General features: G+C 45.2%; 1 protein-coding gene and 1 pseudogene across 1 annotated transcript in view; both read left to right on the top strand.

Moving 5' to 3' along the window:
- The window catches only part of ZMAT4 (zinc finger matrin-type 4), a 330,350-nt gene that overhangs the window by 43,930 nt on the left and 261,989 nt on the right, over nt 1-24,431 (top strand). The window contains exon 2 of the mRNA XM_070408446.1: nt 24,016-24,121. Within this exon, the coding sequence (XP_070264547.1) occupies nt 24,020-24,121 (102 nt within the window). The 5' untranslated portion in view covers nt 24,016-24,019. The remainder of the gene's footprint in view (nt 1-24,015; nt 24,122-24,431) is intronic.
- Nucleotides 21,689-22,183, top strand: LOC139005862 (double homeobox protein A-like; annotated as a pseudogene).

The following is a 24,431-nucleotide window of genomic DNA, read 5'->3' as shown; positions in this document are numbered from 1 at the left end:
AACCTAAGAAATTATTATTGGTACAAAACTATTAACTAAACTATACACTTTATTTGTATTTCACCAGTTTTCTCATGAATGTGCTTTTTTTGTTCTAGGATCCTATCTAGAATAGCACATTGCAATTTGAATATAGTTAATTTTATGTAAATATAGTATATATGCAACATATAATGGTTTATTATTATTTTAAAGTGAATTAATAAATATTTTAAAACTTCTCAGTTTTTGTTTCTATCATAGTAAATACTGATAGACAAAGTACTTATAAACAAAAACTTTTGGATTCTCAAACATTTTTAAGTGTGTAAAGGGGTCCTGAGACAAAAATGTTTAACTGCTGACCTAGAATATTTTGTAAGAGGAGAATGTTTATATTTGCAAACTGCTAGCCTGTAAGAATAGGCATAAGGTTGAGGGTTTATATAATGTCTCTGGAGAGTTTATTTCCTCCCCCTCCCCCAATGATCCATAAATATACATGAGTGTGCAAAACTAAATTCAGTGAGAAAGAACCTGGGTACTGGAGACAGCGCTAGATCAAGTCACTTAGTTCAGTCAGCTCATAAATGTTAATTGAGTACAGACTATGTACCTGGTGACGTTCCAAGCCCTGGGGATACAGCTATTCTTAAGACAGTCTGAGCTTCTATCTAAAGAGCTTACTTTTCTGGTGGGTGGGGAGGCAGGAAGTTATACAGTGAACACATAAACAAAGAAATTACATCACTTTCTATACTAGTATGTGGTCTAAAGCAGAGAAAATAGAGTGATGTGGTAGAGAGCAATGTCAACAGGAGATGGGTGGGAAGGTGCATAGGTGGGTCCTTGATCGTATTTGGAAGAAGGCAGCCAAGTGAAAATCTGGTGGACAAACATTCCAAGGGTGAGCTTGGTGCTTTTGAGTGGCTGGAGGGAAGGCCAGTCCTGCTGGAGAGTGGTGGGTGAGGAGAAGAGTAGGGGAAAACATAGCTGAAGAGGCAGGTAGGGTCCAGATCAGATAGGGCTCATGGACCTGGTAGGGAGTTTGGATTCTATTCTCCTTGCCTGAGAAGCTTTGCTAGGCTTTAAGCAGGGGAATGACAGTGTCTGGTTGGCTGGTGAAATCATTCTCGCCACCGTAAGGAATGACTAAAAGGTGTCAAGATGGAGGTGAGGGAATGGTAAGGGGCTTTGTAGTAGTCCAGGTCAGAGGTGATGGCAGCTTAGACTCCAGGTGTATGTCCAAAGATAGTAACACATTGTCAAATTCAGGATCTGTTTTTGAGTTAGGAGCAGCATGTCTTACTAGTAGATTGGATGTGAGTGGGAAGGAAAGAGCAATCAAGGAGGAATATTAGGTTTCTGTCCTAAGCAGCTGGGTAAATAGGTGTAGCATTTACTGAGATGGGGAAACTTTGAGTTCAATGAATTCACAGATTATATTTAATAGTTCTTTTTAGATTTAAGTTAGGTTTGAGCCCTCTTGGGTATCCTAGCATGCAAATTACAATTTATTTGAGCAGATATTGGTCAAGTACCTACTCCAGGCGAGACACTGATCTGTTGAAGGAGATCCTCATGAATCACACACACACACACACACACACACACACACAAGCATGTTTATCCCTCTTTCTCATTATGTTGTTTTGGAAGCAGAGAAGATGGAGTGAGTAATGCCATCTGGTGAGTTCGGTGAATTCTCCTCTTTCTCACCCCATTTGTGGGGGTAAGTGCGGATGATTGAGGTACAGGATAGTAATCAGGTCAGATGTGTGTTAGGAGACAGGTGGCGTGATTGGATAACCATTTTGAAATTTTTTGGGGACCCAAGAGATATAAATATACCATCTTTTATCTCTTTCTCCTGGGAAGCATTTTATCTCACTCTTCCTTCCTGTCCCCGTGGGAGAGAGGTGGGTGGAGGAATGTCATTACTTATAAATATATTACGAGTAAATAATGAAAGTACCCAAAAAACCAGAAAAGAAGACTGTTCCTGCTGGAGTGTGTGGCCATGTTTATCCAGTTAAAGATGATGAAAACAGGGCAGTTGTGTGCTGAGAGTGGCCTGCGGTCAGCCATGGCCAGTGTGGATCGGGAAGAAGCTGACAGGTTTACCTTTCTCCTCCCACACTCCCTCCCACCTCCACCCGCTCTAGATCTGCAGGCTGGGTTGCCTGTGTCTCTCCAGGCAGCTGTGCAGGCCTGACCTGGCAACTTGTGATGCCAGCATGTGGTGGTGCCCACCAGCCTGACAGCAGCTTGTCCTCCCGGCGTGACTTGCCATCTGCCAGGAACAGTGAGAACTGACCTGCAGGGGACCCTGAGCTCTCCTTGGTGTCAAGTCCTTTCCAAAACAGATTCTTTGGGGCTGGCTGAAATGATGCAGGCACTGGCTTTGTTTTTGTGATCAGGAATCAGAGTGAAGAAGAAGGGATGGTTGAAGAATTATACACGCCCCCTCCCCAATCAGTAAATTGTTGCTAATAATAAAGATGATAGTAGCTACCATTTATTTAATCTCAACAATGCACCAAGCTTTTAGATACTTCATATTCTTTGTTCTCCTCACCACAATGATATGATGTGGTTATTATTATACCTGTTTTATGGATGATGAACTGAGGCTCAAAGATTAAGTAACTCACCAAAAGTTCTATAACTCATAAATGACAAAGTCAGCAGTCACACCTTTTCTACTTTGTTACGTAATAATCGCTGCTTGACCCATGCCTAACTCATCTCCCACTTTTCTCCAGAATGTTCCGTTCCCTTAAGTTCCCCCAAATAACTGAAAAGAACCATTATGCTTTTGGGTGTTGGGGGCGTTGGAGGGGCCTTCGTGCGTACACTTTATTATGTTCCCGGGAACACTAAGGCGGAAAACCTGACATAACCACACTGGCCATGAGCGTAGAGTCGGGGACATGGACTCTGACTTCCGCATAGAGAAGGCTTTGCACCTTCAGGCTGGCCTTCTGTCTTAGGGCCAGCCAGGTGTGGCTTGGGCAGAATCATTTCCCTCTAAGAGGCGCTGTCTATCATTTGAAGCCCTTTCCCCTGTTTCTCTAGTCCAGTGATGGCGAACCTATGACACGCGTGTCAGAGGTGACATGCGAACTCATTTTTTGGTTGATTTTTCTTTGTTAAATGGCATTTAAATATACAAAATAAATATCAAAAATATAAGTCTTTGTTTTATGATGGTTGCAAATATCAAAAAATTCCTATATGTGACACGGCACCAGAGTTAAGTTAGGGTTTTTCAAAATGCTGACATGCCAAGCTCAAAAGGTTCGCCATCACTGCTCTAGTCCATTGGATTGGATTTCACTTTCCTTTACTAGGGTTAATTAACATCTTTTCCCCAGGACAGCTGATGGCAAGAGGAGGCGGACAGAAGGGGCACCTAAATACAGAGTTCCAGCAGACAAAACCTCTTCTCATTTTCAAAATTACTCACTGCTAGAGGTGGCCTGGCCCCTGTGGTTCTGAGGAAAAGTCTGGGACTTAAATTAGAGGCCATATCTTGTGCACTTTTGAAATAGATTTCACATAATCCATGGGTAGGTTGGCACTCGCTGGAGGCCACGAAGGGCTGACCTCAGGCTTTCTTGCCAGAGCTCTGCAGGCACCAGACTTGATTTAAGCAGGATCCGCCCATACCTGGTAGATGGACGTAAGCTGTCACATAGAGGTGATGCCAGCGAAAACTCCCAGGACAGAAGTCACCCCTGCAGGTGCCTTCATTTGCCTCATAGCCCAATTATAGAGAACATGTAGGATATGAGGGGAAGGACATTTTTCTTGCAGTTGCCAATGGAATGGAGCTCTTTGGGAAAGCAGTGTGTGACGTGCAAGGCCAGCTGGCTGCCTGGAACCTAAAGGGGCAGCTTCCAGGGTGTGGAGGAGGAATGGGTGAGCTCCTCTTCTCACCGAGAGAAAGGTGTGGAAACGCCCTGGAACACCCTGTGCCCTCCGTGCTCCTCCCCTTCCCTGTCCTTCCTCAGTGGCCCCTGCTTTAACTAAATTACTCTGGGAACCAGCCAAACTCTCTTTGTGTTCACTCAGAACCCCAGGGAGGCAGGAATAATGCAAGGCATCGTGCAGAGCCTTGTGGCTTGTGGAACATTTTCATGTATAACATGTCGCTTAAGTCTCAGAATACCTCAGTGTGAAAAGCAGGGCAAATACAAGAGTACCCATTCTACAGATGGAGAGACTGACGCTGGGGGCTGTTTTCTCCAAGGTGAATGGATTTCCTCCGTTTCCTTTTCATAAGGGCTTAGGAAAGGGGGTTGCATTTAAAAGCCCAACAGAATAACCTGAACTTATACTTCAAGTTTTCTCTTTAAAACAATGACCTGCCTTTCTACTTTTAAAAGGTTGGGAAAGCTCTCCCTGCAAGGTCATCCTCAAACATACTCCCAGCAGCCGTTTGGTTCCATCCTGTCAAGCGTCTGCTCTTGGGCCAGGCCGTCCCTGCTCCTACAGTTCCGGACTCAGTGCCCGCCCAGAGAGAATCAGGGTGCTCATGGAAATTGGGGTGCCAAGGGTGAGTGTGGTGGAACAGTCTGCTTTGCTCCTTAACAGTTGTCACCATATATAGAAGGAAATGAGAAACAAACAGTGCAGCGACTTTGATAACCCTGCATTGAGGAGGTGATCAAACACCCCAGGACTTTAATTATGGGGTCCAGAGGCAGGCAGCTCCGAGGCGGCCTCCAGGAGCTCCGAGGCGGCTGCAGCCTCGTCCAGGGAATCCTTTCCCTCTGCGGAACAAGCGTCCTCGGTCCCTGGACCTGAGCTCCATGACCTTGGTTCTTCCTTGATGTCCAAGAGGAACGCATGTGAACAGGGAGAATCTGTCTTCCTCGAAGGTGGGAAGTGGAGCTGAGTGGGAGGGTGGGATATTGGTGGACGGATCGAGGAGACAGACATATGGAAGAGGCTGTAAGAAAAGAAAACAAGTTGATTTGGGGAGGCCATTTGGAAGAAAGCTCACAAATAGCTGCTGGTTCCCAGGTCTCAGCTAGAGCCGGTGGGTCCGCAGACTACTCAGTGCCACATTGGCAGGTCCTCCTGCTCTTCTCCTGATGCCTCAGGAGGGCCGTTGTGGAGCTGCTCTCTCTGGGGTTTTCAAGAGGACGGAGTCCATCCTGGGAACTTCAGGATTCACAGACAGGAAATGTCCTGCCTCCTCCACGTGTGGAGGCCAATAGTCAGTTGGCTGGTCCCTTCTTTGGACATCTTGTCTCCTTTTGGGGATAGTCCTCATGGATGCTTGGCTCTCTCCTTGTTAAGCGCATTTTCACCCTCACTGCCCCTTCCCACCTGAGTTTTTTTTTTTTTCTAACCTGCCTAGCGCACTTGAAGCCTGTGAGTGTGAAATATTTCATAACAGGCTTTTTGAGATTCCTCGGGACAGTGAACACAGGGTCTCACCACGTTCTCCCAGCGGTCTCTTGGGGTTCTCGCCCTGCCAGAGCTGCCTTGCCTGAATGCAAGCAATTGTCTTGCCTGCAGTCAAATGACAGGATGCTCCTATTTTTTCAGACGCTACCACAGCCTGCAGGTCTGATGGAGCAGTTCACCAACTGCAGCAAAGGCTTCATTCTCTTTCCAAAGCAGCAAAGTCCCCACCACACATGACATCTGGGAGAGACCAAAGACCCCAGGGCAGTGTGTTTGTAACTGCCTGGAGAGGCACATCAATAACACTTAACTTTTGGTCCTCTTCCGTGGGCAATTAGCAGGGTTGAATCTCAAAACGAGAGTATTTTTCTCTGGAGAAGCAAAGCTTTTGAAAATAATAAAGATGCTTAAAATGTTCTATTTGAAGCTGTTTTGTTGTATTGATCCGGGAACACGTCCAGGGTACCCACACGGTTCTTTTAGCAGAAGATGCAAGTTACATGGAAATGGGGGAACTGAACTAATTGAAAGGTGAGGCTATGAGGGCTGGAGATGCGATATTTATTGGTGATTGAGATTCAACTCAGAGCCTCACTCAGCATCTGCAATCAGGTTAACCAGGACTGAATCTAAAACAGCCCCTCTCCCAGGACATGGGCATCCAGTACCTCTGTGTTTGTCCGATCCACACGCAGTCCACAGTACTGAGGTCACCTTGTGGACCTTCTCCTGGAAGAACCCTGTTATTGCCACCTACACCAATGCCACGAATACTGGAGTTGTTGCCCCGACCCTGCCACGGACCACAGGACACAAGACAAGTCACTCAATTTCCCTAGGTCTCAGTGTTTGCTCTGTCAGGTGTGAGATAAAGATACTTTCACTATCCCAAGTGAGTCTAAACTGAGTGATGGTAGGTGGGATCACCGTGGAAAGTGAGGAAGTTCTGTTGCTAATGCAGGGTAAACTATGATTTCATTTGATGCCTATGTTTTCTTTGCCCATTTCCCCTTCTTCATCACTTTTCAGGTGGCAGGTCTGGTGATAGCCTTGGGCATTCTTCAAAGGCCCCTGGGCTGGGCGGAAGAAGATACTCAGTGTCCATTGGTTGGGCTTTTGCTGCATTGTTCCAATCCAAGTTGTGTGAGTCCTGGTTTTCTGGTGCAGTGCATACATAGCCTGCAAACCTGAGGGGAAAGAGGAGGGGGCAGATCCTGAAACTAGTGCATTGTCCTGCTGGGTTTCTTTCCCAGTTGTGCCTCAAATTGGCTAACCAGCCAAAAATCAACATCAGTAGCAAATTCATTCAACCTATTTTTGTTCCGCTAATAATTCTCGGGGCTGTCTCTATGTGAGCCTCTCGTATCACCAGGATGTATTGGTGACTTGCAGGCACACATTTCCCAGAAAGAAGACAAGGATCAGTCTTGGTGTGACACTTGAGTACATAAAGCCAGCGGCTATTGAATAAATAATGTGTTTCTGTGGAATAACCATTGTGGGTATTGAAGGCTGGAGACGTGCTAAGGATCTGGAGATAAAAAGCCTAAAATATTTAGAACTTACTGCTGCTTCGGGAAGATTAGAGGAGAAATTTCAGTCCAGCAGGTAGAGGGAGCGTCTATGCCTTTGGAAAGCCTTCTGCTCCCTGGGAAAACAAGGATGGCATTCGTTTCTTCCCAAGCTCCCTCCTAGTTGCATTTTCTTTTCCAACATACAAATACCACTTTGCATTTTGGACACAGGGGCCATGGGGTCTCACTGGGTCTCCGATCTAGCAGTGCCTGGTGAATTATACATTTGGGATCTTTGTCAGGGGGCGTGTGTGGAGCTGAGCAGTAACTGGAGAGGTCACCCACAGGAATGTGATAAAACGAAGGATCTGGTGCCAATTTACAATCAGGGTCCTCTCGGTGGGGGGCTTTGAGACAATTCAGCTTCCTGAAGAGGAGAGGGGTAGGAGGAAACCCAAGTCTTTTCCTGGCCTTGCCTTTCTGCACTGGGCTTGAGTTTCAGGGCTGCCAAATTTTTGCAGGAGTCTTTCAGAAATGTATTTCATAATATTCTGCAGGACTCTGGTTGACTGAAAACCAGCCAAGGACTAGCCAGATTGGAGTCCATAATTATTACCTTCCTCTTGCAGAGATTTAAAGTGGATTAAGTGATTAGAAGTGCCTAATTGCTTATGGACTCCCTTTATGACACAGGCAGGTGAAGACATGGTTGTAAATCGCTGCTTTCTCTTGATCCATAAATCAAGTGCAGCAACCCAGGCAGGATGTGTGAAAACTGGGCAGGCGGTGGCTGCAACTGGCTTCCCCTGCCTGACCACAGGATCTGGAATTCGGTCAGAACCACAAATCATTTCTCTTTTTGGCAAGTAGGAAGAAAGGAAGGTAACTGGAATGTTTAAAAGGATTAGAAGTTTTTTAAAGCAAATACTAAAAGATTTGATTTAAAAGCTCTGGAAAGATGACTGGATTTGGAGTCAGGAGACATAGATTTCCAGTCCCTGGAGTACCTGCTGCTCTCTTTACACTAGTTATGTGGCCTTATACTGACCTTTCCTTGGGCGTGTCACTTGGGCATTCTGTAGCCCCATAACCACCTTCCAGGGTTGTGAGGTTTGTCTAAAATCATTATGTGAAACTACTAAGTGTGGCATGAAATGCTCCGTCAGTATATTAGTTTCTGAGACATCAAGGTGTCGGCAGGACCATACTCTCTCTGAGGGCAGGAGAGGAGGACCCTTCCTTGTTGCTTCTGGCTTCTGGAATTCCTTGACATTCCTTGGTTCATTGATGCACCACTTCAATCTCTGCTTCTGTTTTCACAGGGTCTTCTTCCCCATTTGTTTGTGTCCAAGTTTCCTTCTTCTTATAAGGACACTAGTTATTGGATTAGGACCCACCCTAATTCAGAATGACCTCGTCTTAACTTCATTAGATATGCAAAGGCCCTGAGTCCAAATAAGGTCACATATGCCAAGTCCTGGGAGTTAGGACTTTAATAGAGCTTTTGTGAGAGACACAATTAAACCCATAACTATAATGTAAATGTTGATCATAAAGATGAATATTAGTAGCATTTTCCCAGACATCCCACAGATGATAGTGGATGAGTCCCTGAGACACAGATTTACACTACTTATGTGGACCTTGTCCTGGCCTTTCAGTATAAGGCCTTGGGATGGCATGGCTCAGAGCACAGGTGCATTTGGTGGGAAGAGGAAGAATTGGTGAACTTGCTTGGTCCCCTGGGATGCTGCTGCCACTTGAAAGAATATGTTTTAAGATCTCTTTATTGTCACCTCCTGACCCAGCTGAGACCCAGTGTGAAGGAGGGGCTAGTGGTGGTGGAGGGAAGGCTTTATGCTGACCTCTTCCTGATGACAAAGGCCTCATTATTTTCTAATTAGAGTGGAGCCCTCCAGGGGCTCTCAGACACTGAAATGTCTGCACAGTGGTTGCCTCTCCCTGGAGGAGACCCTGCTTCCCAGACAGCCCAGAGATAGCCCAGAGGTGCTCTTGGAGTTGTTTCCTTTGGAACCACCCTCTGGGCTCTCTTTAATAATTTTGAGGATAAGACTCAAAGAATATAAAGAGAAAGTTCTATTTAGACTTGGTTGACCACACTCGTGCATTTTATTTTTTGCTACTGTGACACTAGCTGAAGTGCTTAGAATGGTGCTGAGTACTGAGCACAGAGAAGAGAGAGTTCTGCCTCTAAAGGCCAGTCCATGGGGGGCACACACACCATGGCAAGAGGGCATTTTGTCTCTTATATATAGGTGTGCACGGGGAGCTAGGAGAACCTAGAAAGGGCTCTGAACCCAGCTTGGGTGAGAAGAGGAAGAGGAATGTTCCAGGGAGAGGATGCCTGACACATGGATTAGCGGGGTGATGAGGAGGAGAAAAGAGTGGAGCATTTAACAAGATTGGAAGGGAAGAGCAAGCAGGGCGCATTGTCAGCTGTGGTGCAGCGTGCCTGTGGAATGGCTGGAATCAGTTGGCAATGTGGCTGGACAGGAGGCCTTGCCTGGCCCCAGATGCATTTACATTTCAGTGGGTGTTTGCAGTTATTCAAGTTTCAAACTGGTTCTCATCAGAATCTCTAAGAACAGCTAAGGTCCTGGAGGAAAGCCAGCCAGTAATGGGGGCCAGCTCCTCTTCTGAGTATTCACTGCAAAAACATGTTGTAACGTACTGTGTTGTACCCACTGATTGTGGGTCCACGGACATCTCCAAGGCACATCTCTTACCGTCAGACAAAATAACCTGTGATGTCACGGCTCCTCTTGCCCCACCACCAGCATCCACTGGGGTTCTGTTGTATAGTTTTCATTTTGTGGGACTCCATAGCATATTAGCTAAGGAACTCCCCTGGGTGCCAGGTGGCTTGAAATATCTCATTAGGAATAGCTGCGTGGGAAGAAACAATATTTTTAGCAGTGGGTAGGAAGTGCTCCTGAAATATGACTTATTTGACATTATGAAGCTGAGAATCATCAGTTCAAGTCAGATGGTATGATAGTAATTGTAACCATTTTGGGGACCACAGATCAAAAGAATGGGATTCAGGAGCATATTTCTCTCTCTTGCATATTATTAAATAGCACAGAGCTGATCTCAGGATACAGCATCACCAGGGACAGTTCTTTGCTCGGTATTGCACAAATTTTGCTCTGAGATTAAGTTGATGGATTCTTGGAAAAGTTCTGAGGCTCTGGGAATTGATCTGGTCTCAGAATTTCCGATGAGATGAGGTCCATAGTTGGGGCTGCTCTGTGAGGTCTGCTTTATGAGGAGGCAGGCAAGAAGAGATGTCGCAGAGAGTGTTTGCCAGGAGACAGACTCTGCAGAGTTCAATGCTCATGATGGCTCCTGGATGGACACCGTGGCAGGGAGACGCAGAAGAACGATTCTGGGTTCTGGGTACTCATCTTAATGTTCCAGGCTACTCAGTCACTAAACGAGCCACAGCCCATCAACTTGGGAGGATGGTCTATTATTTTGGGGTGGTGAAGAATAGGAATTGTTGCTTGTGGTAGGAATTGCATTGCCGGTGCTCAGCTTTAGATGAAATCAGTACTTAACTTTATTTCCCACTCTGACCTGAATATCTTCACTGGCACAGGCCTCTGGGCTTTATTATCACCTGTAAAATCCAAGAATGTGGCAGAAGACATGAGGTATACCCTGATCCAAATGTCTGCTCCTCTTCCTGCTCTCAGCCCCTCTCACAGTCCTCCGGGGACCTGGCCTGGGAAGGTGGTCTTTGTTGGGCATTTCTGCATCACTGGCTCCCACCAATCAAAACCACAAGTGTCTTGTTTAAGCAGTTGCCTTTGGTTCCTCCCTGCCCAAAATGATTCCTGAAAGGAAGACAGTAAATATTCTGGATTGCAGTGAGCCTAGAGAAGGAATATTACTGTAGGAGTTAGGTATCCCCACTTTGTCTCTTACCACCAGGATGAATGTGCAGAAGTCCTCTAATCATCTGCGTGTCTTTTCTGTGAATGTGAAAGATTCAGGTAGATGGTCCCCAAGGTCTTTTCTAGTGTTGCAATTTCTTTATTCCTATCTCCACTGAAAGGTGGTGTCTCATTCTCTGATCCATTCAGTTCCAGCTTGTCTGAGTCCCTGTCCCTTTACTTTTGCTCTGTATCAACTTTTCATCCCTCCTCCACTGTCAGCAGAAGTGTGCGGATTCCCCTGTTTCCTGCCAGCCCTTCAATTGTCCTGGTCTGCTCTTCCACCAAGCAGCCCCACCTCCCTCCGAGCAACTGGGGGAAGGTGGGTAGGAGGGAGGCAGGGGAGGTAGCATTGATTTCAGGGCACCCTGGGTTTAGTAGGTGGGCAGGTTAGACAGAGGGGCTGACAATTCACTGCCAGGCTGAGGCAGGGGTGGGGCTAGAGCAGAACTGATGGGAGAGTGAGGCGTGGCCTTTGAAGGGCATCACCAGCCTATATGCCTACTCTTTTCCCCAAAGCCAGAAACTGCTCAGCCAGGTAATGAATCGATATCAATATGGTTCCTGGAACCTACCCAACCCTTGCTCACCTCAGCTGAAAGTTGAGAAGAATTGATTCGGGACAAGGATTGGAAAGTGTAACTATGTTAAGGCCTGGATTGGTGAGGTGTGTGCCTTTTCCCAACATCAGGGCTATTGCCAGACAGCCAGGCTGTCATCCTGGCGATGTGACAAGACCCTGAAACTCTGATGTGAGGCATTTGCTCATTACCTGGCATCCCAGTGGTCATGACCATCTGCTCAGTGCACCCCCTCGCAAATGGCAGAGCAGACTTCACAAGACACCAGCATCAACTTGCCAGCGGGTGAGTAGGATGGATGTGCTCAAAGCTAGAGAGTAATAGAATAGCCTTCCTAGAAGGTGCCACTGGAGTTTTAAAAGGACTCCTGGTTAGAATGCCAAAAAGGGACTCATAGTCAATGCACCTGTACTCAGGCTATGTCCTAAAACATGCCATGCTTTTCTATACGTTGATTTTAGAGTCATAAGAAATCCCACATTCTGTTCAAATGAGGAGTAGCTCAGGACTGCCCTGGATAAGCATTCTCAGTGAGGAATGGGCTGCTCACTGCTATTGCCCAGAGCACCGAGCACAGAGGCAATATTAAAATGCAGTCTCTTGAGTGCAAGGCCCTGGAAAGTCTGGATTTTTCCAGCTTCCTCACAAAGCATGTAAAAGGTGTAATGAGATAAAAAGTCCACCTCCGGGGAATTGTTTTCCAGCCCTGTCAAGCTCCCAGTGTTCAAGCTGACTTAAGGTAATGCTACATAAGCTCTGGAATCAGTGGTTTAGTGCATTAGAAGTTCATTTCTCCAGCACACAAAGTCCGGTGGGCACCGGGGATTGGGGACATGGGGCTCTACTCTATGTAATCATTTAGGCACTCAGACTTTCAGAGACCCTTCTTTCACATATGGGTTCCAACACTGACCAGTGTATCAGTACACAACCTGCAGGAGGCAGAGCAGATAGCTGGTCAGGCAGCAGGCTTTTAGGGGCCAGGCCTAGAAGCGTGCACGTGCCTTTTGCCTACTTTACATTAGCCAGAACTCAGTTACATGACACCCACTGCAAGAAAGGATGAGAATTTCAGCTCAACCTTTTGTGGCTGGGCAAAAAGGGAAAAAACAAAACAATAACCCATACACAAAACAAAAAAAACAACTATATCTGTTACAGAGAGTGTGTGGCAAATTCATTTCTAGAAAATAATCTCTTATTATTGATGCATACGTGGCATCTATCCTATCTCTCTCTCTCTCTCTCTCTCTCTCTCTCTCTCTGTAATATCAGAATGAGCACCCCTATAACATCTTCTGAAGCAAAGTTAAGATCTTAGTCATGTGATTCTCTCTCATCCTGCCCCTCCTAAGAAATCGTCATCCTGAATCCTGTCCTCATTTTTGTACCAAACATTTTAAGAGTTGTAGCTTATCTCCATGTATCTATTTTTATTGTAGTTGTTTTTGACTTTATAAAAAGGATCTTGTGTATGTACTCTTTGACTTAATTTTTCCATGTAAATATTAGATTGCTGTGATGCAGCCACAGTCTGGTGTGTTGCCATGCCTCACTTACGTTGTGACTGTACCTCAGTTTACTCATTGGGGCTGATTGCAGGGTTGGCAATTTGAACAACGCTAGTGTCATCATCCTTCACCTGCCTGGAATTGTAGATGAGTGAGAGTATTCTTGCCTGTAAACTAGGAGTGCAGTTGTTGGGTTGTTTAGCTTCGTGTAATGATCCTTTCAACTCATCCTCCTGTCAAAAATGCGTGAAAGACCCCATGTGTCCACACAACGTCCTCAACACTTGAGGCAGTCAGCTATTTTAATGTTTACTAATCCTTTCATCATTAATGAGCAAAATACACATACCTTTATATGTTTATCTTCTTGGTAGCTGAATCCCTAAGCTATCATCATTTTCACTACCTCTTGCTGCATCCCAAAGCAAGAGGTGGCACAGGATCTCACACCAACATTCCAATGGGAAAAGAAGTTCTGACTGAACGATTTCAGGGAACAGGCAGATCTAAGCATGGGCTCTTGTCAGTTTGTGGCTGGCAGCCCCTAACTCTGCAACCTTTTAATTCCCGTGCCTTCCCAACTTGGCCACTCCAGATACTTATGCATGGGCTTTACAATTGTGCAGATTTTTGGAAAAGTCAGCGGGCAAATGTAGACCATACAGGGTTCCATGGAGAGGCCAAGTCCAGCTAGTGAGCTGTGGTGGAGGATGGAGCTGAGCACGCCTGCTGGCTGACGGACAGCCCATGCAGCAGCCTCGGAGTATGGATTACAATAAAAGTCATGGTTTTCCCTGCAGCAGCTTGGTCTGCCTCATCTGTGCCTCCTCTGCAGCTGGGTACAGGTGCAGCACGGTGCCTCCGAGCCCGGATGCGATAGCAGCATTTAAATCTGCCCTCAATCTGTCTGGTTTGGTAAGGGCAGTCTTGTGAAGATAAATCATGTAAACAAGTTAGAGTAATGGAATACTTATTTATAAACTGTGTGTTCGAAGGCTTGTATCCACCCTTAAAAAGGAAGGTCTTATCTTTTAGCTTGTTGAGCAGGCACAGGGAGCTCTCGCACTGGAGAGCAGGAGTCCGCCTTGGCATTCCTCCCTTGAGTGGTGGGGGAGGGCGGGTGCCTGCTCTCTCAAATGTGAGTGGCTTTTCCACCTGGCTGCGCAGCCCTTTAGTTTGATGGAATGAGCAACAGAAAACATAAGAAGTGTGTTTTACTCCCCCCTATTTCCTCCTTCCCTCTCTTCCTTCTCTTCGTGGGCCGGGGATTGTTTTGCTTTTCTGCCTCTGGCTTTCCTCCTGTGATGGGCGCTGTGTTTGTGCTCCGACTTCAAGGGATGAAGCGATAGGAAATTCAAGCTCTCCACCCACCACCCCTGTCACCCCTCTGAAAGGATAGAAAGAGGAAGAAAATGCTCTGTCCCACTGTGACTGGCAGGGGGGAGGCAGTTTACCCGTTAATATCCTGAAAATGTAGACAGTATTTTCCCTGACAAGAGCGCTCCATCAGGCCGCCCAGACCTGTCAGTCAGCCTGGTGCAGTTGAGCTTGCTGCTTTATTGCCAATGCTCTCCCCAAAGCAGCTTTCAAAAGGGCCTTTGGAACCCAGGTAGGACAGCTTTCATCATTGGAATACCTGCTAGCTCCGCTCATCTCCATCCCCAGTCTCTGCTGTTGGGTGGAGGCAAATGTTCAACATTAAAATCTTAGTGAGGACCACCGGGCCATGGGGCAAGTAGAGATTCTAGAATGACATGTGGGAGAGCCAGGCCATTGTCTGTTAGCTGGTGGGAGTAGTTTATGTATGTGCAGAAGGAAACAGGGATCCTGTCCGTGTTTGCATAGAATGGCGTATGCTGGATCCTAGTATGTAAACCTTCTCCGTGAGATCAGCACATAGTAAATGCTCAATAAAAATCCGTTTAGTGAATAAGTGGGAGGATCCTAGTGGGGCTGTATAATGTTCTGGATTTGCACAGGGGCCATTTAGTGAATTCCATAAAGAAATCTAAGGGGCTGGAGTGTCCTGAAACCTTGGGCTCCATTCATATCCTTGGAGTCTGAAATTCAGATGAGTACATTCAGACAAAGAAAGGTGAAGGGGCCAGAGAGGGAGAAGCGGCAAGGATTCAGGCACACAAGCCTTCTCAGAGGTGGCAGAGGCATGCGTGTGTGCCCACAGAGGTTGGCCCAAGCTGGGGGCATGCTTGCTGCTGTCCTGCCAGATGTCGTCAGACCAGCCTGTGCCATATGTGAATGAGACTGACAGATATGGTTCTGTGGCCCAGGGCAGTGGGTGAGGCATGTGCCCAGCAGGGGCAGATGCCTCTGAGTCAGGAATCACAGAGCTTGGATTTACATGCAAAGAAAATGGTGCCATTAAAGGCAATTATTCAAGTGGTGTGAGTCAGCTATGCAGCTCCTGGCAATGCCAAGCCAGAGAAGGGAGTAGCGTGCAGAGTCCTCTCTCTCTCTCTCTCTCTCTCTCTCTCTCTCTCTGTCTCTCTCTCTCTCAGTATGTCTCTTTAAACAAAGCTCAGGCCTGAAAGCAGAGCTTGCACCTGCATGTGCAGGATGTATGGAGAGGGGCCTGGACTCCACATTCCTTTATCTGAACATTGGGGACCGGGAAAGCAGCGTCAGACCAGAAGAAAGGGCTCATCCCAAGAAACAGGGAATCAACAAGATTCTTTAAGCCAGTCACACATGTGACCTTCACCCTGATTCAGCCACTTCACAGGAGGTTCCAAGTTCCCAAGACTGACCACCTATGCGGTGTATAGTGCATGAAAGGAAAGTGTGTGCTGGAGTCTTCAAGCCCCAAAAGCTAGGTTTCAGGCCCTTACTCCCTCTGTGCTGCTGGGCGCTGCTCCCCACCCCCTTTCTCTCTCTGGCATGATTTCATGGAAGACCAATACGCTTTCATTTCTGGAGTACTTCTCATGGTTTTTTGTTTTTTGTTTTTTTGTACTCCTAAGGTTGCTTGGTCTGCTGCCATGGCAACCCAGCCCTGCATCACCCACCTCCATGTGAAGGGAGATGTGAAAGGAACAGGGCAGTCCCTGCTTCCAGTGCATCCTCTACAACTGCTGGACCTGAGTTGGGGGTGGGGGTGGTTGCTGTGGAGATGTGTGCGGAAACCACAGGTTTGTCTCTCAAGGCTTTTTCCTTTTGTTGCTGCAGGGGTTGGAGGGGAAGGCATTTGAACCTGTCCCAGTAGGACAGTGTACAACCTGAAAGGGCAATGGAGCAAAGGTTGGGCCACCAGAGGTGAATTCTGGTTCAGGGGCCCTTTTGTAAGTGGAATAAAAACTTAAAAAGGACACACAGGAGTAGACTAAGCTTTCTTTGTTCTGTGCTGATTTTGGGCCAGCCCTGGTTCTCACACCTTTCCCCCTTCTGAGCAGAGTTGGAGCCATTCCAGTATTGATAAAACAAAACCGAAACAATGTCAATAGCCTTTGGGATGTTAGCAATTTTTAAATGTGGCTGAATTTTAACAGCAATGATATCTCTCACATCTGTTTCGCCTTCATAATCAGGGAATGGTTCCTTTTACCTGGTGGCATTTTTAGTCTACCACTCAGCTTGTCAGAATGGCATGACGCAGAAGTTCACAGAGGACACAGTGGACAAGAGCTGCTAGGAGCAGTGGCCTTAGTGGGGTGAGGGTGGGCATGGAGTGGAGGGTCCCACTGTGGATGAAGAGGAGCTGGTCAGGAGAGAAGGTGCTGTGGTATTTGGGGAGGGCAGGGGTAGGTGCCTCTCTGAGGGTGAGTGAGGCCACAGAGGAGCAGGCTCTGGGGATGTGTAGGCAGAAGCCAGACTAGGCTGTATGGGAAGGCGACAGCGTACTCCAGCTTGGTTCACATGAAAACTGGGAAGAAAGGCTGTGCCCTGAGGTCAGTAACAGCTCTCAAGGCTCTGCCTGGGCAGTAGGGGTGCTTCAGGCCACAGCGGATTAACTATGGGCAGGATGTCTGCCCTCAGCTTTCATGTTAAGTATTAAATACACATATGAAGAAGGGAAAGGGAAAGAGATAGAAACATCAATGATGAGAGAAAATCATTGATGGGATGCTTCCTGCATGCCCCCCTGCAGGGACCGAGCCCGCAACCCAAGCATGTGCCAGGACCTCCTGGTTCATAGGTTGATACTCAACCACTGAGCCATGCCGGTGGGCCTTGTTAAGTACTTTTTATGGTGCTCTCTAGACAGGCAGTAGGGAAACGGACTGAAGGGCTTGTGTGCTGAGTTCCATTACAGGGAGACAGCCCAGGGTGAGGACTGAGCTGATGGCATAGACATCCCTGGTTTGCTTTTTGGACACTTGACTGCTACTTAGGGTCTGGGTGACCCTCAAGTAGTGACACAACTCCGAAACCTTAGTTTCTCATCTAGAAAATGAGGCTGACGACTCTACCTGTCTCTGTGAGGGAATTAAAACAGGCGGTTAGGCCCTTAGCAGGAAGCCTGGCTCAGGAGCAGCATGTAATACTCTGATAACAGTCACATAAAATCTGTATTCCTTCTGGGTCTGGAGCTGTCACGAGTGTCAAGCACTGTTGGGAGCATCTTTAGAGGAGCCACAATCCCTGGTATCAGTGAGTTCACAAAGGCATATGGAGTGAGTCTGGAAATTCAGAAATCTGCCCCTAAAGGTGAGAGCAGCTCTTTGCTTAAAATTGCCATGGGTCTTAAATCCAATTTAAAAAATTTTTCCCCCATTGATTTTAGAGAGAGTGGAAGGGAGAGAGGAGAAGTGAGAGAGTGAGAGAAACATCTACGTGAGAGACACACATCCACTGGTTGCCTTCTGCATGCACCCCAACTGGGGCTGAGGATCAAACCCACACCCGAGGTATATGCCCTTGACAGAGACTCAAACCCCAGAGCCTTCAGTCCTCAGGCTGATGCTCTAACCACTTAGCAAAACTAGACAGGACTTAAATCGAATCTTTAAAGGCTCATGAGGGGGAATGGAGTGGGTGGAAAGTAGGTTATTAGATGTTATAAGTGAGTTTTATAGTGGAAATGCCCAACTTTACTGTAATTACAGGAAACCCAGGGGTGGGGATCACCAAGTCAAGGGCTTCTCTCCACAAGGGACTGGGGCCAAGGAAATGACACTCTGAGGGGCATGACTGCTGTGGCCGGGTCAGGGTGACCACAGTGAGTGTCTGAGAGTCCAGATAGCTGGGATGCATCCAGTTTTGGGGTGGTGTGTGCTTCCCCTTGTGTTCCCCAGGGGGCAGATCACAGTGAAAAGAGCACTAATGGGTGAGAGAGAAGGTGGGATTGAGTTCTCATCAAACTGCCCCCTCTGCCAGTATCAGCACTGACTGACACCAAAAATAGATTTTAAACGCTCACGGAGCATGGGTTCTTCACAGGCATAAAGCCCGAGTATCAGCTGGCAGTGAAATGCAGTGGAAATGAGCCATTTTTTTTGTGGATGATATTCTTAATACAAAAGAGAAGGCCTGTGATGGCAATAAAAGCTATGATTTCAGCACACCGACTGTGTTATCTTCCCCCTTAGTGGGAATGTGGACCTATTTATTTCTCTGCTTAAATATTTACAGCATCCCTCCTGAAAGTGAGAATAATAATAATAATACAAAATTAATAATATTTATAATAATGTTGGTAATATCTGTTTTTTAGTGTATGCCATATGCTGCAGTCTTTGTTAGATGTGTGTGTTTTTTCTAATCTACATAGTTTCCAATCCTCACAATAGTCCTGTAAGAATGACTCCCCTGTTTCATAAATGAGGAAGCAGAGGCCCAGGGAGGATATGAACTTGCTCAAAACCTAGTTGGCGAGCTACCAACTTGGATTTGAACTAATGTCTTTTTCCTCCAAGGAGCCCCACATTGGTTTGGGGATCTCTGAGTCTGAAGCTATTTTAGCACTATCCGAAATGGAATGGAATGAAGAATATTACTCTTTGCCATGTTCCTGAAATCTGCTCGTGAGACACAGAAAGAAGCAGAAAGGAAGCTTCATTCCTTCAACTGAAGATCCTGAGAAGGCCATTCTTTGCACCTTTAGAACAGTTTTGGGACCTGTCACTTCTCCCCCAGGCTCTCCTCCTTCCATCTGGGTCCTGAGCTTTGTGCATCTTTTCTCCCTTACATTTTGCCATCACCTCACTTTTATGTTGCACAATCTTAAATTAGCCCCACCGACGCCCCTCATATTTATCTTCCCATGCCTGCTGGTGGTAAGATTGTCCTCTGTGCCATAAAAAACAATTAGCTTTTGAGTTGGAACCCATTTTCCAACACTCGAATTCTATCCATCTTTAAATGTTCAACTCTTGTAGATCCTCTTTGAAGAGTTTCTTATAGTCCCTCTTGTCTTCTCAAATCCTGGAGCATGTTTTACTGGCCAAATTACACTTGCTACCTATTACTGAAGGCTCAGTAATTGTGTGTGTGTGTGTGTGTGTGTGTGTGTGTGTGTGTGTGTGTGTGTATCTTCTCACTCAATAGCTCATGATGATTTGGAAGACAAGACTTGTGCTTTCTGTTATCCCTGTGCTTCACACATTGTAAATGCTCAAAATCATTATTAAGAAACCAATTCTCTTCTCCTTTATGTACCTCAGAATATTACACTGTCACTGCTATACCTGTAAATAAATCTCTATATAGAGACCTGGGACAGCAGAATAAAATCTGATCAGACTCTTGTTCTAATACTGCCTTTGACTCCACTCTGGGCCTTCCCCCCCCCCCTAAAATACAGGTAACACTATCCTCTATGAATACCGAAGAGTGATAGAGAGGTTATTCAAATCTTCAGTGTTTGCTTTGGAATGCACCAGGCTGGGGAACACTGAGGAAGCTTTTATTCAGTCTGTTTCAGATTCAGAAAATCACACTCCTACTTCCCCACTCTTGTCTCTCTCCTTACAATCTCACAAGGACTCGGAGTGTAGCACAGTGAGTGTGTTTCTAGGGTGGAGGTCACCACAGATGGGCTCTGATGTGACAGTAGGACTGACCAGTAAATGGCCCTGCCCTGTTTCTGGTCTAGCTGCTAATTCAGAACCATGGACAAGGCTAAAGTCAGGAAATCAGGTTTGTTTTCCTTCTTCTTAGCAGCTCACCTGTGCTTCTTAAGGACAAAGAAGCTGATAATCCTATTCTAAAGAAGCCAGAAGAGGGAGTCAACTGGCAGTCCTTTGCCCCCCCCCCCCCCCCGCTTGGGAATTTCACTCTTTAAATCATAAATCAGTCCTTCTGTTTAAAGTGACCTACACAGAGAGAGCTCTCTTCTCCTGGAGAAAAGCCCTCATGCACAAACCTGGCTGACACTTGTCCACTAATTGCCTCCCACTGGAATTTAACCTATTTGTGTATTCCATTTGGACCTCGTAAATTTTGGAGGGGTCTTTATTGTCATTTTACTATATATGGGCTTATTCAAATCAAGGTTCTTAAATGCAAACATATATATAAAACAGTGAAAAAAAAGTCGTGATCATCTCTTCTTCCTTTGAGTATATTTATTTTAGCACACAAGTTTTATATTCTGTCTTTAATGCTATTTCTGCTGCACAGCTGCTTTACCAAGACTCAGACTCCTACGGGTCCCACTTGGTCCAACATGTACCTTGAATATGCTTTCACAGTGTTTGATTTCTGCAGTCGGTTGTATAATGAGGAAGGAGTGTGCAGTGAGTTTGTAGATTCCTATTAACCAGGTCACCCATGAATCTATTTTTGTGCACTTCTTTATTAAAAATAGCAGAGAACACAATATTTAAACACAGCTACTTGTAGGAGCCTAGCTTCAAAACTACACCTAATAAGTCTTCTCCCATTTGGCATTTCAAAATGTTGTACTACATTTTCCCATCACCAAAGCACCTCTTCTCCATTTACATTCCAAGATGTGAATAGAAACCATTACAAATGACAATGGATATTTTGGATAGTCATATGAATTTGTGATTCTCTGCACCATTTAGACCATATCTGTAGTGTTTCATTATGTTCTTAGGACTGCCTATGAATGTGGCCTATAAAGAGATAGATATAGACCAAGATTACCAAGACAGGACAGGGAGTGGGAATAGATAGAAGAGAGCTATCTTCAAACATTTGATCGAGGATATCTTGTGAAAAAGGAGAGTAAAATTGTTCTGTGTTGCATTCAAAGACAGAATCAGTGAGTGAAATCTACAGTGGGATTTTGATGCAACCTAAAAAGTACCTGACAACTAGAGTTGCCAGATTCTCTGGAACAGGTTGTCATGTGAGATAATGAGTCTCCAGGCACTTTAGGTGTAGGACTCTAGGCTTCCTGGGCTGTCTGCCAATACTAATGCTTTCAGAAAAACATGTCCACTTGAGCTGTGTGAGTCAGTGGTTTTTACTACCTGCCATTCCTATGGTTGTGGGGCATTGAAAAACCAGAAGTACTGTTGTGCTAAATCACTTAATACAAATGCACTAATGGGCCATGACAGCCAAGGCCACAGTAGAAAGTGAGTTTGGAATTGTTAAGGCAGGCATCCTTTTATTCCAGGAAGATACTTTACTCATGTGGCCCAGCTATTTAGATGGTTTCAAAAATCCTTCAAAATGGACCACAATTTTTCATTTTGTTGCTTTAATCAAGACTTGGTTACTCTTGGTTGAAGGCTGAGACTTCAGGACACTCTTCCAACATAGCTCAAGACAACTCTCCAAACAAGACCATAGCAATGAGTTATAGACGAAGCTGTACCTAGTTCACAGAAGATCTGTTGAAAATCCTCATCAAAGCATTCAACAAACACCTCACCCAGGTTACACTTCCAAGCAAAAGCTTGCTTAGAAATAGACATTGAAGAGTCTAGAATCCTGATTTGGTTTCAGAATTGAAGAGCTAGGCACCAAGTCCAGAAAAGACCAGAACCCAAGGAGGACTTAGAAGCAAGTCAAGACCAAGATCACCCTGTGGAGAAGATTCAAAGTAGAGAAGACAGATAGTGTCCTACCAGCTTCACTTCCTCCCAATTGCACACCCTCATCATGGCATTGGGAACAACTCATATCCTGGGATTGAGTCCACAGAGCAACTTGCTAAGGAAGTTGGGGTTCCAGAGTCAAGAGTCCAAATTTGGTTTCAAAACTGAAGACCTAGATTCCATGTTCAAAGAAAAAGAGAACCTAATGATCCTCTAGAACAGAAACAAAACCAGGGACAAGATCTCTGACATGAGGCAGTTCAAGGTACAGAATGCACCAATCTCATTAGCAACTGTCTTATTTCTCTGAAGCCAGAATAGGATGGACCAAGAGACAAAGCATTGTATTTGGTGTTATCGAACTGGGATCCAACTTTCTCTCACTCCTCTTGGGAACATACTCTTCTAAATGTACCTTCAGCTTCTCCAGAAGTTGAGTCTCTGGAGACGCTCAACAGGACTTCAGGAGGTAGATAGACACAAGGCACCACATAGCCTTACCAATGGAGCCCAGCTCCACAGTTCAGCATATGTCAAGGACCATGAAAATGAACTTATTCATATCATTAAAAAAAGACTTGGCCAACATCTTACCAACATCAATAGATATATTATTAAAAGTGTAAAAACAATCTCTTTAAAATAGATTTTGGCCATTTATATAGTACCTTCTCCTATATTTCTCCTTTTGATATTCACCACAGTTCTTTAAGGAGGCATGGTAAATATTATGTTCTCATTTTCATAGGAGGGAAACTGAGACCTACAGGGATTAATGACTCATCCAACATCTCATGAGTGGTGGGTAGCATTTGATCTGGGATGGATCTGGAGTATGGAAATTAAAATCATGTAAGATAGGCAGTATTTATGGCCATACCAAGCATCAACAATGTGCTTTTGGACAGTCTCATATGTAAAAAGAGGCATTGGAATAAGATGAACTCAAAGGTACCCACCTATTGTCTGAAATTCTCTTGCCTCTCCATACCACATATTGTGTAGCACACTCCTTACTTTTCACCTGACAGGTAGGAGGTAAAAGAAAGCAAATTTGTGGGCTGGAGGAAAACCTTCTGATGCCTTGGTGTATGCTTCTAGGGCAGTAACATTACCCTTTAGCTGCTATAAACACCTTTCTGCAAAGTCACTTTCACAAGCTTTAGACCCTTGGGTGCATTTGATTTGGGGTTTGGAATTTGAGATTATGTTTATACATACCTTTGTGGTCTCAACTGTGGTATGAAATAGTGAAGGTGGACTTTATGAATTACAGCAACCTATGGGTAGAAAAGTTAGCAGGAACGGTGAGGACTCCATATTTTATAAAGTATAGGTTATAGATCAGTCAGATTTTCTTTTTGAACTTTCAAAGTATAGCAATATTGATCATAAGGTTCTTGACAAAGCAAAATTATATTACATGGTCATTGTAGACAATTTAAAAATGAAGAAAATTACATAGGCAATTGCCTATAATATCTCAAAAATAAGTGCTGTTAAAATTTTGTTAAAACTTCCTGGAATGTTTCTATGTACCTATACATATTTGAAAACAAATTCAAATTGATATTGATTTATAAACCTCTTCTGTTGACAATGGTAAACTTTTTATTTCACGAAATATTCTTTTAAAAAGGATTTGATTTGAATGTAGATTTGGGGATCACCCAATGTTCTAGTGTGTGGATGCATCAAAATTCATTTAACCTATTTCCTACTGTTGGGTATATGAAATGCCATCTTTTGTTAACATAAAGCCATATGTGAAAATATCCTCTTCTATAATTCCTTGACAATGAGTGCATTCGATACAAGTCTTATTTATGAAACAGAGAAAATTAAAGCTGGAATTCCTTTTTGACAGTACCAGCAACCCTATTGGGAATTTATGAGAAAATTATAAACTGTCCACTTACTATGGTTATTCACAATGGCAACTTCAAAGGTCTAGAGTGTGCTTCTCCACTGTTGCCATCATGGGGTCTGTTACTATGCTCTTGGCTTTTCCACACAGTCAATGTCTTACGTAAACATCAAAGCAGTGAACTCATTTTTATCTTCTGTTGGTTCTCCTTTAGCCTGATGAAGTCCTCCGATATCGACCAGGATTTATTTACAGACAGTTACTGCAAGGTGTGCAGTGCACAACTGATATCTGAATCTCAGCGTGTGGCCCATTACGAGGTAAGGACTGCTTTTCCCACTCAGTGTTTCCAAATGGAAGGAAGAGTAGCATGGGTCGTGGTTGTAGGACTTGAGGGTTCCCCTTTCTGTAGTTGGGGAGATTTTAAGAACCACAGGGCTTGCACCTTTGTAGTCTGAGCTCAGGCCAGGAGTAATGTGGGTGTGTGACGTCGGGAGTGAGGGCTGGGGAAATCATTCTCAGCCCCTGGCTGCTTCCCAGATGGTGTTTTTTTTTCTTTGTACCTTGGCCCCTCAAGACTCAGTGGGTTTTCTCTGCTTGTTAAATCTGTCATTGCTCATCCCTGAAGTT

The sequence above is a fragment of the Myotis yumanensis genome, unplaced genomic scaffold, assembly GCF_028538775.1.
Source record: "Myotis yumanensis isolate MYYU_CA2020_CCGP unplaced genomic scaffold, mMyoYum1.0.hap1 SCAF_3, whole genome shotgun sequence".
NCBI classification, from domain to species: Eukaryota; Metazoa; Chordata; class Mammalia; order Chiroptera; family Vespertilionidae; genus Myotis; species Myotis yumanensis.
The sequence above is the reverse complement of the archived record's forward strand: the minus strand, read 5'-3'. Positions and strand labels throughout refer to the sequence as shown.